Here is a 13,392-nt window from a genome sequence, read left to right as displayed (position 1 = left end):
GTGAAGTCACACCACAAAGCAGCTCATGTGCAGGAATGAGCTAGCACAGTCTGATAAGCTGAGGGATGCAAAGCATATGCAGCTGTGGTCACCTTGCTCAGCTAGCACCAATTTCTCTGCCACAAAGGCAGTATTACACCATGGGGCCCTTCACACTCACTTACTTTGTCGACAGGTAGGGCCCTTCCATCCCGGGAAACACTCGCAGCTCCCATCCCCTTGCAGTCCGTCGTTACATATGCCATTGTCACAGCCACATTCTGCAGAGGAAATACAAATATCACTGTCAGACCAACCAGGTCTCACAAGCAGAGTCTCGCTGCCATTTCGCTCCCTGCTCTGTTCCTAATGCACTGCATCAATCTGCCATTAAAAAAAAAAAAAAAAAAGCCACAGGAATATCTCCTCTTGTTTCCTTGCTACTAGGCCAAAAAGCCCAGGAACAGACCACCCACCTTTACTTCCTATAGTCTGGGACGCAGCAGGATGAGTGGCACAGCACAGTCAGTCACGCCTGGGTTTGAGGATGAAAAATGGAGCCACTCCTGGCTGACCACAAGCGCTTACTCCCACTGTCCCTCTCTCGGTGGCCTGCCAGCCATTTGCCTGTCTCGAGGTCTTGGGACATTTCTTGCCTCCCACCACCTCTCCTGAGACGTGACCACTTTTCTCCCCTTGCAAGCAGGATGGCAGAGACAAGCTGCAATAGCCTTTAGTGTCACCTGATTTGCAGTCAGCTCCGTATCGTCCCACTTCACACATTTCGCAGGCTGTGCCATGGAAACCCTCCAGGCATCGGCACTCTCCACTGCCCTCCATGCCATCCTGGCATTCCCCATTCCCGGAGCACCATTGGCCTGGCTTCCCTGGGCACATCTCGCACATGTGTCCGTAATAGCCGGGGCAGCAGACGGACCTCTGAGAAACGAACAAGAACAGGTCGGGTGAGCCATCTTGGGCAGCACGGATGAGGGACAGCTTGACTGGGGAAGCTGCTCTACTCCTTTAACTATGTGATTGCCATCACTTCTGACAACACGTGAAAAGGACCAGATGCATGCAGGCAGGATGGAGTGAATCCCCCAAATGGGGTGCTCTGTTGCCCAGAGCCTCATGTAAAGGTCTGCACTGCCACTTGAATAACACTGACCATTTGGTAGCACAAATGTTCAGTCCTGTGCCCATCCAGCCTATCTCCTGCCTGTGTCCCATCAGGAGACTCTGTTGGGCAGAGAAAGGCTCTGCCAGAAGGTGATTTGGTTCAAAAGCCTGATTTAACTCTTCTCATTTTTTTCTGCATCTACCTACAGAGGGAGGCAACCATGATGGGACCAAGTCGGACAGTACAGATGAAGAGAAACATCATCCAGCAAAGGAACGCAGAAGTGCCCAGTGAGGTACAAATGCTGACTAAAGTTCTGCCTGTGGGTACAATATATCCAACTGCCTGTCTCCCTTCTCCTCAACCTCCCATTCCCACCAAAGTTTCCAGGGAGACGCTTCAATACCTGTAAGAGCTCAAATTCACACAAGTCTTTCTATTACAATTTCCTCTTCAATTGTTTTCTCCCAGCCACACATTTTGACAGAACTGGTGGGGGCCATAATGACTGCGAGACCTTCTGCTCCTCGCTTTGGTTTGGCTCCAATTAGTCATCAGTTATTCAGGAAGGCACATGCACGAGCAAAATACCATAATTCACGTCTCATTTCCTTAGGAAACCAGACTACAAACATTCAACTCCTTCTCTTCCTCTGCAGGACAAAACCCAAAGTAACAACACCAAAGCAGCAGACCACAATCCATCACTGTGCAGGCACTTCCGCGGTTTGTTTTTTCTCCAGTGCCCTCTATCTCCAGGATGGAGAGCGACTACCAGGCAAGCCCAGGCTCAGCTACACAATGGCACAAATGCAGCCGGGGCTTCAGGACAGGCTGCGTTTCCTTGGCTGTATTTCTAATACTCATCTTGCTTTTGTCAAAATGAATACGAGGCAAATGTTTTTCTTACCAGAGAAACTTTTGCACAGGTGAAATGGCAGCCAAGTGTTCCTGTATCCCCAGAGCGTAATTCACAGCGAGCGAGGTTCTTGCTGCCTGGCAATTCCTGCAGATATAATTAACATAGACACAGACAGAAGATATTACAATATTTAGACAGATTGTATGTTTTGGCGCATATGGCAGTGTTCTTGCCTAACAGAGGAATAATGCTTTTTATCCTACAGGAACAGCCCTAAAAATTTGGCTTTCCCAGAGCTGAGACCAATGAGGTATCTCTAGATGTGAGGTCACCACATGTTGTCTATTTTGTTACCTGCCAAATTCATGGTATACATGACAGCGTGAATACTGAGAAAAAGGAATCTGAAAATGTTTGACATAAAGTAATGAAGCCTAAGATGCCAGATGTGGCTGCTAGATAATTCATAGCCAGCATAGAGATGAAATGTTTCGTCCTTTTCCTTTCTGGAAACATTTGTCACTCACTCACAAACAAACTGCAGGCACAATCAGCCCATCTGTGTGAATAAATCAATGGTTTGGGCCGGGAAATCACTATTGGCACCCCTAAACTGGCTTTCCTTGACAATAACATCAAAAGAGTAAAGATCAAAAAAGACACCTCTTTTTTTGCCCCCAAGAGGGGAAACTCCCCACACTGCATGCTCTAAAGGGCTCCTGAAATTCAGGCAAAGCCTGATGCCAGCCCTGTAAGGAGCCTCATGGTTCACATTTGTCTTTTTCCTGTGTAAACCTCCCTTGGTGTCCTCTTTCTCTTACAAACCTTGCTAATTAATGAGCCACAGAGAATTCAAGGGCACATTTTTTTCAAGTATCAAGATGACCTCTACAGAGCAATAAAAGGACATCAAAGCACTATCTGTAAACAGTCTGTGAGTTGTCACATGAATCAAAGACTCACCACAAGAACTGATCCAAGAGGACACTTGATCCCCTTCTCACACCTGCCGCATCTTGACTAGGGCACAGAGAACAGGACAAGTCACATGTGTGCCCTTTTACTCATGTCACACCAAGACACTAATCTTGAATTACAAATGGTGCTGTACAGGCTGCTGGCTGGGACAAAGATGTATTTATCTCCATGCCTCAAAACACCAGAAGAAGAAAAATCATGATGCATGACCCTCAGGTCCCAGCTGCTATCAAAGGCTTCACACAAGGTCTTCTTTCTGCACTTCAGTAGTGAACACACGGTCTTATTTCTGCACTCCAGAGACCATACCACAAAACAAACCAGAAGAGATCCCATGTTACACCTCTTCTGAGTCTCTGAGCTGGGGTAGGGCTTTCTGCAGGCCTGCAGTTCCTTCATGCAAGGCTGCAAATGCTTTTTTTCTGATCTGTGAGAGGGCAGGCCTGCCTCTGACCCTGCAATCTTCAGATGGCCAAGAGCCACAAGATGCATGTGGGCAGGACTTTGGCCATGACTCCCAGACAGACCGCAGCATTTCCTAGGGGAGCTTGTGGTCATGCCATGCAAGAATTGGGCTGGATTCTGCCTGCACAGCTGAGTACCTGGGAGTCCCTACACCAGCCTGCCCCATGGTTGACACTGTGAGAGAGACCCAGCAAGTGAACTGAACGTGATTTGCTTGGGAGCTACATACAGCACAAGAGCTGCAGATCTGCTGCATTAGAAGTACAGAGTCTGGGGCAAGGAAGTGCCAAGTCTCCAAGATGTCCCATTTCACGTGAGGCTCATCTGGGGTCACACCACAAGCTATTGACTCATCCATGTATAGGATGTATAGGTTTTCTGCTATTCATCAGTTTGGTTCAGCAGGTGGAGAAACCCTGTGAAATGGTGGTCAGTTCCTCGGCAATCATCATTACCTTTTGTATGGTGGTAGTATTGGCAGTGCAACGATTCTTCTGTGTCTGGAGGACCTGTGAAACCCCGATCAACATGCCGTTCTCTGTCTCAAGAAATTTTCCGTCCAAAGGAATATTATTGACAAACTTCTGCAAAGGAGAAGGAAACAGCTGCGGTGATAACCTTCAACTCCATTTGCATGGATTGCTTGACAGCTGCCAGACAGCCACAGTAGGAAAGCTGTAAGAGTGTCCAAAACAGACATGGGTGAATCCAGCCACCAGCCTTAGAAAGTGATATGTCTGGCCAGATCCTCAAATGGCAGAACAGTCTTCCCTCCTTACCTGGGTGCTGTTTTGATAAAACATTAGCCAGTAGGAGAGCCCTAACATGCTGTTCTTATGGATTCCACTTCTCAGGTCTGTGGGCGAGAGCTTCTCTCCCAGCACAACGTGGTACTGCACTGTCTCATTGTCCTAAATTGGCAAAAAACCCCAAATGTTAGGACTCTCTTGACTTTCTAGACGACAATTCAGTCAGAGGTATGGCATGAGAAGGGTTCCTAAGCAACCTGTAACACCTAATTAAGCCCACAGAGCCCAGTAACTCCCTATCACAGATGACTGATCACACCTGATGACTCTGTTACTGGATGAAGTCATAAATGGTTTTTGGAACCTTTCAAAAGGTTCAAAATTGCCACAGATATGCCACAGCCAGCCAGAAAGAGGAATGTGTTGTGCCCATCTATCCACATTCAAATCCACTAAGAAAGTTGCATCTGGAGTCCAAATATTCTTTTCAGATTCATTGCAACACTCCAGGAACCTTCTGATTTCTCTCTGCCACAATTCTCCTAGCTTTTAGCATCAGATATGCTTCTCCTCTCCACGCTCAAATTCACTGAACTGAAGTTTATGATCTGACAGTGTACATGTCCCTGCACCTACTGCAATACTTATTCAAACTGTAAGCACGCTGTGAGCTTACCAGTTGTGTCACATTGGCAGCATGGCAGTACTCCTCAATGGAATTATTTCCGGGAACAAAAATGGTATATTTTTCAGAGGACTCGATTTTTCCAATGAGCTGGTATTCCTAAAAAATGTCCAAACAGTAACATTAGCAATTACACTTGTACTTGCTAAAAAGAAAACCACACATTAAATCAATTACAAAGGCAAGAGCGCTAGAGGAAGTGCTTGAAAATGGGATATACAACTTCCACTCAGTCACACACACCTAATTGCTTGCTTCTCCTCCTGGGCTGACATAAGTGCAGCTTTGTGACTATGAACGAGCCTTCCTTTAGGTTTCTCAGCCCTGTACAAGCATGAGAGCACCTGCAGTAGACAGGTCATCTTCCACTGTAATAGCATGCCAATGACACGGAGATCTAACTGTAAGTATAAACCCTGGCTGCTCAAAAGAGCTTTCCTAGAAGGACACTCTGGAATGGTAGGAAACAAGTGATCTCTCTTGTCTCACCAGGCACTCCAAATTTTGGCCCACCAGTACAGGGTAAGTCAGGCATTTGCTCAAAAGACAGTTCTGACAACCACAACAGTGCTCACGTCAACTGCTTACCTGTAACAACTCCTTGAATGTGCTGAATGAGGCAACTGTCTCAAGCTGTTTCCGCAGACCTGGAGGACTTGTTGGGATATCTTCTGCAGGCAGCAACAAAACCTGCAGAAAAAGCAAGTTTATAAGCAAGGTTGGACAAGGAGCTCTGGGGGAAAATCACACTAGACTCTTGCCCTGCTTGCAAGAAAGGCAATTGGAAATGGTCTCATTTTACACAATTCTGCAATAGCCTTAACTCTCCTTCTGTCAGCTAAGAGAAGAGGAACTCCCCTCCCGCTTGTCCCGGAGACAAATATTTTAAACATTAAACACTGCTGCACAGGAAACATCTGTCAGGACCTTGTGATAACCAAATATATTTTTGCCATTATATCCCTTCCTAACCGTCCAGACATGTATTCCTCCTTGGCCCCATCACAGATGTCGCAACACAAACCTGCTGTTACAGCTGCAGCATTTCCCAGTATCACATGTACCGACGTACCTTACTGAGGACATGAATAATGCCGTTGCTTGCAGGGATGTCACTGACGACTATACTCACATTTTGGATGGTTAATACCTGCAAAAGCATCAGAGGGAGAAGCAGAAGGATTAGAAACTGCCAAGCAAGTTCAAAACAAATGTATTGTTTGTTCAAGATCGCACGTGATTGATCTGGGTACAATTTTCAAAAGATGTCTTGAGTTTGAGGGCATCAGTGTCCCACCCAGGCTCCCCACCAGGTACAGCAGCTCTTAAGCAGTTTAATTTGATCCCGGTACGTGTGCATTATGTAAGAAACCCTTACGCCGCTCCTGGTGTTTATCTGCCATCTGGTCTGTGGGTTGAGGGTGGGTAATTCTGGCCTGTCATACTCTTTGAGCTTTTCAACGGTGAAGGCGCCTTCAAGAAAGTGGGCCCTGAAGGGAACAAAGGCAGGTAAAAGAAAAGATTAGGGCACTATTTGTAATAAGAGGAAGATAAGACCATACCACCCCAACATTCACGTCTCTCACATGAAGTAGTTAAGCATGTGAAGAGCATGATGGAGGGAATTGCTCATCTGCATCTAACATAACATGGAAAATCTCTCTTTGCAAATACCTGAAAATTAAACCCTGTGGTCTGTTATGTTTTAAATGCCTGCTAAATTCTGTACCTGCTAGATATTTAATCTTGCTTCTATATTTATCTCAAGATAACTCTTTATTGGTCTCGTACAAGCAGAAATTCAGCTCGTGGTTTTGTTACTGTTGTTTGGCAATATAAAGCAAAGCCAGGAGTGTTCTCGTACCTGACTAAAAATGGCAGCATGTAGGGGGTCAACCAGAAATCTTTCTCAGTCTTGCTCAAGTTTTTGATAGCTGCCTCTGACGGCACCAGGACAGTGACATTGGTTCCTGCTGGGATGCTGAAGAGAGATTTCTGTTGTCCAAAGCACAAAAATGAACAAATAAGACATGCCAGTGCCACATCTACACTGCAAAATATAATCAACAATCATCCCGCATATGTTCCAGCAGCACAGCAGGGTCTTCTGCGCGTGTCAGGCAAGTGCTGTTGACTATCAATGAATGCTACAGATGGTTTAGCCAAAACAGTTGACACTGTCTGCCCAGGGAAAACCTGCTGCTTTAAGCCCTACTTTTGTACTTCAATTATTCTTCAAACCCATTAAATCATACCCATAAATCCTTTCCGAACCCTCAACATCAGTTCTGGGTGAGGGACCAAGATTACTGCTGGCAAAAGCAACATATGCAGCAGGACTGGCAAGCTAAAGCTCAGTTAGATGCCATACATCATAGCATGCTTCCACAGACTTGCTGCAGTCTGTGGAGTGTCTCTGTTATTGCCACACTGGAGACCGGGAAGCAGCAACAAGAAAAGGAACAAACATACAGTCTAACTTCTCAAAGCACCTTCTGCTGAAAGAATGGCTATTACAATGCTACCCCTTTTTCTTTCCCTTCCATGATATTTTATGATGGCCAGAAGTTACAGATGGTACAACCACGGAAACTAAGCATAACACTACTCCAGCTTCCTCTGGTGCTAGAAACAAGGTCCCCACAGCACACTCATGACCCTCAATCTATCACAGAGTCCAGAGCTTTTCTACATGTCTGCTCTGTAACAATTCCTCCTTCACTGTTGTTCTCTTTTTCTCTAATGAAAATTATAATCGGAGTTGCTTTTACTCTAACAGCAGCATTCACAGAGACTTTACTTCTAGTGAACTTACCCACGTGGGTATCGCATGGCTGTTCTTACCTGAAGCCAGTTGGAGAAGCCTGCAAAGTGGGAGTTCCTGGCCAGCTCCTTCCAAACAGAAACAACAGAAGGGTTACCCCTGCTGAGCACTGGGGTTGCAGGGCCGGGAGACCCAGGGCGGGGGAAACTATTGCAGGCACCTTGTATCATGGGGAGGGATGGGCACTCCTAAAACCACACTCCAGCCATCAAAAAAATGCATTCCCAAATAAACGAACTCTTTTCAACTCATCTGCAATTGCTCGTGTTTACCAGGCACTGGGACTGAATCCACAATGGCCTTTGATATTTCTAATGACAGAAAACAGGCCTAGCAGCTCTGAACTGAAAAACTTCCCAAAAACTGGAAACATTACTTATTGCAGAGGACAGACAGGGATGAAAGCAGCTTAGAAATTATTGCGAATGGCTTCACGAACATGTTGGCCTTGGCACCAGTTCTGTCTCTTTGGCCTTGGGCAGACACACGAGCTGCGCTGTCAGGGTGGTGCTGGTAGGAGGAGTCAACTCAGGTAACAGAGAAAAGGAACATAAAAGCAGAGCCATTTCTCTCCAATCTCAAGAAGACCTCAGACATTCACTTTTTACTCACTTTTAGAACATCCCCATAGCACGTCATGCCATCCCCCATGTAGCCTTGAGGGCAAGCGCAGGATCTGTCTCCTCCTCCAAGGGGTACACACATAGCCTGCAAATACAAGGACAGGAGAAATTAGAGAGCAAACACGGGTTATGAAGTGTTACACCTACCTAGGAATTGAATTCTGGCCTCCCATCGCCTGGGCTAGAGGAGCACAGACAAGCACCTTCCTCCTGTTGCCTTTATGGTGGCACTAAATTTATACCTCATGCAGCAAAGCCTAGGTGATGGCTTTTGTTATGTGAACTCACAAAAGTCAGAGGATCTGCCTGGGTAAATCAGAGACCCAACCTTTATAACACCTCAGTGGCAAGCCAATAAGATGATCTAATGTAAATCCTTGCAATTATCTCGATGCCATGGATGAAAAAAACTCTGTCAGGTAGCAGAGGAACCTCCACTGTCATGCCAGCCTTGGGACAGCACTTCAGCTACTCACCAAGTCATGGCAGCCACCGTTGTCCATGAGGCATGGGTTGATTGCATCACAGTTGTGGCCATCGCCAGCATAACCCCTCTTGCAGACACACTTGCTCTGCAAGAAGGAGACATTTCAGTTTTACAGACCTATCAGTGTCCTCAGTTGCTGCCCAAAAAAAGCCTAAGGCAGCAAAACCTATTCGTAATTTATTTCCCCAAGTTTTCTTCCTGGTCCTTCAAGACCTGGAAATGCAGAGATATTTCTTTAGCAGGGCATCATCCTCTGACACAGCACAGAGGCTGGCTGATTACTCAAGTTCATTGATCCCTTGAACTGCTTGGCTCTGGGAGGGTCACTTGAAGATGATGGTTTCCATCTTTATTTCCAGCTTTTCAGGGAACGACACAGACTTAGTGAATGGCAGAAAGAGAAGAGGGGTTAATTTCAAAGCTTCCTGCTTTCAAGATAGCTAAGACAGCACTTGCACATCTCACCTCACTAAAATCTGCTAAAGATTCGGCACCTATTCTCGGCACATTGTCCAGTGCTCCCATGGCTCAGTGGGGACAAGCACCTTAAGAAGCAGCACCCTGAGAAGCCACCTCTCCTGCGTGCCTTCCTTTCATCTCAAGATGCCGGACCGCTGGCCCAGCTCCCTCCACGGGCTATCTGAACTGCTGCACATGCTTTTCTGTATATTTTAGCATTGCCCAGAGACAATGCTCTCATCTAGGAACCAGGGGGACATAGCAACCAATGCCTTACACCGAGCCATATTATAGAATGTAGTCTCTTCCCTTTGCTGCATAAAAGTTTCAGAGCAGAGCAGCAGCTTCAAATGCAGCAGTGCGTCTCACCTCATGCAAGCACACTGTGGGGTTTTAGCTGCAACCAGTGTTTCTGGCAGCAGACAAGCAGGCTTTGCTGCTGACCAGCCCAGTATTCTACCTCTGACAATTCCAGGCCATCTCAGAGCAGCTTAGGAAATGTTAAGGCCACCATCAGACTGCTTAGCATTGATCATACCTGGCCAGGACCGATATAAACGCAGTTGGCATTGATGTGACAGTTCCCTCTGCTCTCCAGCACGCAGTTGTCTATAGCCACGCAGGCCTTCCCGTCCCCAGTCCAGCCTGTGTTGCACTGGCAGGTGGCGGTCCCAGGGCCCGTACTGGTGCACACGGCCTCCAGGAGAAAGGAGAGAAAAAGAATCACACTCAGCAGAAGAGGGGAGGGAGCGCGGTGCAAATACAGCAACAGATCTCCTTCATCAGACTGTAAGGAGTTTCTGAATGACGAATTCTGATGCCAGCACTGGGGGTGGGGGGTGGAAGTATCTTTTCCAGAAAAGTCCTAGACAACTTCACAACAAAGTGATTCTGGAAACTTTTAGTGTTTTCAGAGGGGCAGACACTTGTGTCGAGGGTGACTCAGAACTCGCAGGGCATTCCCTACCAGCCTGTAAAGCTTTTCTATTACAGAAGAAACACTCCCTGAAGAGGAGGAGCACAATCTCCTGCCTAGACATGTAGGATGGAATCAACGATGGAGGGCAGATCTCTCTCAGGAAAGACCTACTTTGTAACCAGTGCCATCCTATTTCCTTCCACACAGCCCAATGCATTCCTCTTACTGAGGGGTCTCGGTTGTGATGAGGTCTGACCATTTGGCAGTCATTTCCATCACAAAGCACCACAGTTCTTTACTAAGGATAATAATGCACTTTTGAAAGGATAATAATGTAGTGTTGATGGTTACTAGAAATATGAGTTGGAGCTCACAGCTAAGCTACAGCCTGAACACAGCAACAGAGACACTAACACACATTAGAAGAGCTTGAGGGGAAAATCAATACAAACCAAAAATTATCCATACAGCTAATCTCTATAGCTGCCAAAGTATCTGGTGCAAGCCAGCCAAACTCTCTCTGGGGTGTCGCATTTTAGCACCAACCCAAACGACTGGCATCCTTACGACACTGTGTCAAGGTACCTGTTATTCCACCCCATCTTACAGACAGGCAAAGTTAGCACACAAAACGTCTAACAGTCCCAGGAGTCCGGGATCCCTGCTCTGATTGATAGGAGCTGCTTCTCCACACTTCAACAATCTGACCCCACTTACATTCTGCGAACAGCCTCCTCGTTCTTGTTGACTGCACAGGTCAATGGGCTGGCAGGAAAACCCATCACCTTCATATCCATCCATGCAGATGCACCTTAAAAGTATAAGCACAAAAGGGACATGGATAAAGCAGCTCCTTCTAGAAGCCAGCAGAGAATAAAAAGGCAGTCTGAGCCTCTCAAGCAGGCAAGAACCTGACTGATTTCTAGCAGGCTGGCTGCATTTCTCAAACAATCCTGTGCACCAGGTCCACAGACGTACATACACAATTACAGGGCTGGCAGCCTCACAGCTGTTGCGTGCCTGTACAACGTCACTGTGCCCACCAGAATGTGTATGCCAGAAGGACTGACCTTGCTGTGTCATTGAGGCTGCAGACAGCGTTCTTGTGGCAGTACTGGGACAGGCCGCTTGGGCCACAGTTCCTGGATGTCTTGTCACAGAACTTCCCGGTATAGCCTTCCTTACAAGACCAGGACTGACACACACCGCCACTGCCAGGCCTGTTGTCACAGACACCATGGACACAGCCACAATCTGTCAAGTACATGGAGTAAGATCAGTAACTACAAAAAGTCCAGACTCCACCACAGTGACGGCATTTTGTAGATTCCCAACTTCCCTTCACAGCCTCTTGTGGCACTGCATGATCATCCCATTTGTTCTTCACAGAGGGATGTCTGCTGAGAGACATCCATCATAAAACCCAGCCAGGGAACAGATCCTGTGACCTCTTGGGTCTGTGTTTTTTATAGGGTGTAAGGACAGGCTCAAATTTAGGCTATCAAGCTCGAGGTCCTTGTCAACTGTCTTTTTTGTTGGTTAACAGCCGGCTGAACATGAGCCAGCAGTGTGCCCAGGTGGCCAATAAGGCCAACGGCATCCTGGCTTGTATCAGGAATAGTGTGGCCAGCAGGAGTAGGGAGGTGATCGTGCCCCTGTACTTGTCACTGGTGCGGCCACACCTCGAGTACTGTGTTCAGTTTTGGGCCCCTCACTACAAGAAGGACATTGAGGTTCTGGAGCATGTCCAGAGAAGAGCCAAGAGGCTGGTGAGGGGTCTAGAGAAGAAGTCTGATGAGGAGCAGGTGAGGGAACTGGGGCTGCTTAGTCCAGAGAAGAGGAGGCTGAGGGGAGACCTTATTGCTCTCTACAACTACCTGAAAGGAGGTTGTAGTGAGGCAGGTGTTGGTCTCTTCTCCCAAGTAACCAGCAATAGGACAAGAGGCAATGGCCTCAAGTTGTGTCGGGGGAGGTTTAGATTGGATATTAGGAAAAATTTCTTTACTGCAAGAGTGGTCAGGTATTGGCACAGGCTGCCCAGGGAAGCGGTGGGGTCACCATCCCTGGAGGTGTTCAAAAAACATGTAGATGTGACGCTTTGAGATATGGTTTAGTAGGCATGATGGTGTTGGGTTGACGGTTGGACTTGATGATCTTAGAGGTCTTTCCCAGCAGGAGAGATCTAAATCAAAGTCCCACACTTAAATTTGGCTGATGTTTCCAAGACCCCCAACACCACTGTCGTATCAGCCATGTTTTCTCCACTGTTGTTTGAAGAGACACCCATGATGACATTTCTGTCACTTGTTTCGTGACACTGGTCTTGCCAGAAGGGAATCCAGGATACGTGAACCCACACTATATCCTTGCCCTACATTTTCTTCTAGTCTCTCTATCAGAATTACCAACCTTCGTCACAGTTCTCGCCATGCTTGTTTGGGTTTGAGCAGATGTGGCAGGCTATTCCTTTGAAACCTTCAAAGCATTGACAGTTGCCATTCCCTTGTATGCCATCGCTGCACTGGAAGGAAAACAAAAAGGAAACGAAAGTGACTGAAACTCAGGGAATCAAGGCAAAGACAGGGCATTAATATCTAGCAAAGGCACTTTGATATGTGCAGGAAAAAAAAGGACTCTGAAGAGTGGTTGTAGTAATACAAAATCCCACATGGCCAGAGCTGTGCCTAATAGCCACGACATGATTCACATTAGAGCTCAAGATAGAAAACCCACTGAGTACAGGCTGTTCTGCCTGTATTTTGTGCTGCCACCGCTGTGGGCTTAGCCCTGGCACACAAATTCTGAATTGTATTTATCTACAGCTACACTTTCTAACCACACAGTCTCAACTGCTCATTGCAACACAGTAGGATCTTTCACACTTACATTTCCTCGTCCATAGCACGGACTGGAAAATCCCCCTGGGCATGGCATGCAGTCTGGACCAAAGAATCCTTTGCAGCATCCAGGTTTCTGAAACAAAAGCAAAACTGGTAAGATATGATACAATTTAAGAAGAATTGCCTGGAGTCATCCTGCCCTCATAATTCTGAAATCCTGGTCCTCCTCTCTGCCATGGACTGAAATGGACTGTCTCATTTAGCATCTGTGCTTCTAGGAGATCTTGCACTTATATCATTTTTCAGTGATACCTCTCTTTCTGCTCACAGTCTATTCTTCTCAGAATAAATGACTATTTTCTGTTCTCTTTCCGACTTCAACCAATAGAGTCCATGTTT

At 46.8% G+C, this 13,392-nt stretch overlaps 1 protein-coding gene across 1 annotated transcript in view; it reads right to left on the bottom strand.

The window, feature by feature from the left end:
* Window positions 1–13,392, bottom strand: part of STAB1 (stabilin 1) — a 59,925-nt gene that overhangs the window by 17,768 nt on the left and 28,765 nt on the right. The window contains 19 exon segments of the mRNA XM_075432323.1: window positions 165–260; window positions 723–918; window positions 2,013–2,108; window positions 2,928–2,984; window positions 3,863–3,991; window positions 4,187–4,318; window positions 4,833–4,940; window positions 5,430–5,531; window positions 5,914–5,991; window positions 6,220–6,331; window positions 6,706–6,836; window positions 7,686–7,733; window positions 8,278–8,373; window positions 8,765–8,860; window positions 9,773–9,931; window positions 10,871–10,964; window positions 11,224–11,407; window positions 12,563–12,674; window positions 13,040–13,126. Coding sequence (XP_075288438.1) covers window positions 165–260; window positions 723–918; window positions 2,013–2,108; window positions 2,928–2,984; window positions 3,863–3,991; window positions 4,187–4,318; window positions 4,833–4,940; window positions 5,430–5,531; window positions 5,914–5,991; window positions 6,220–6,331; window positions 6,706–6,836; window positions 7,686–7,733; window positions 8,278–8,373; window positions 8,765–8,860; window positions 9,773–9,931; window positions 10,871–10,964; window positions 11,224–11,407; window positions 12,563–12,674; window positions 13,040–13,126 — 2,113 coding nt within the window.

Source organism: Opisthocomus hoazin, chromosome 11 (genome assembly GCF_030867145.1).
Source record: "Opisthocomus hoazin isolate bOpiHoa1 chromosome 11, bOpiHoa1.hap1, whole genome shotgun sequence".
NCBI lineage: Eukaryota > Metazoa > Chordata > Aves > Opisthocomiformes > Opisthocomidae > Opisthocomus > Opisthocomus hoazin.
This window is presented reverse-complemented; position numbering and strand designations above follow the sequence as displayed.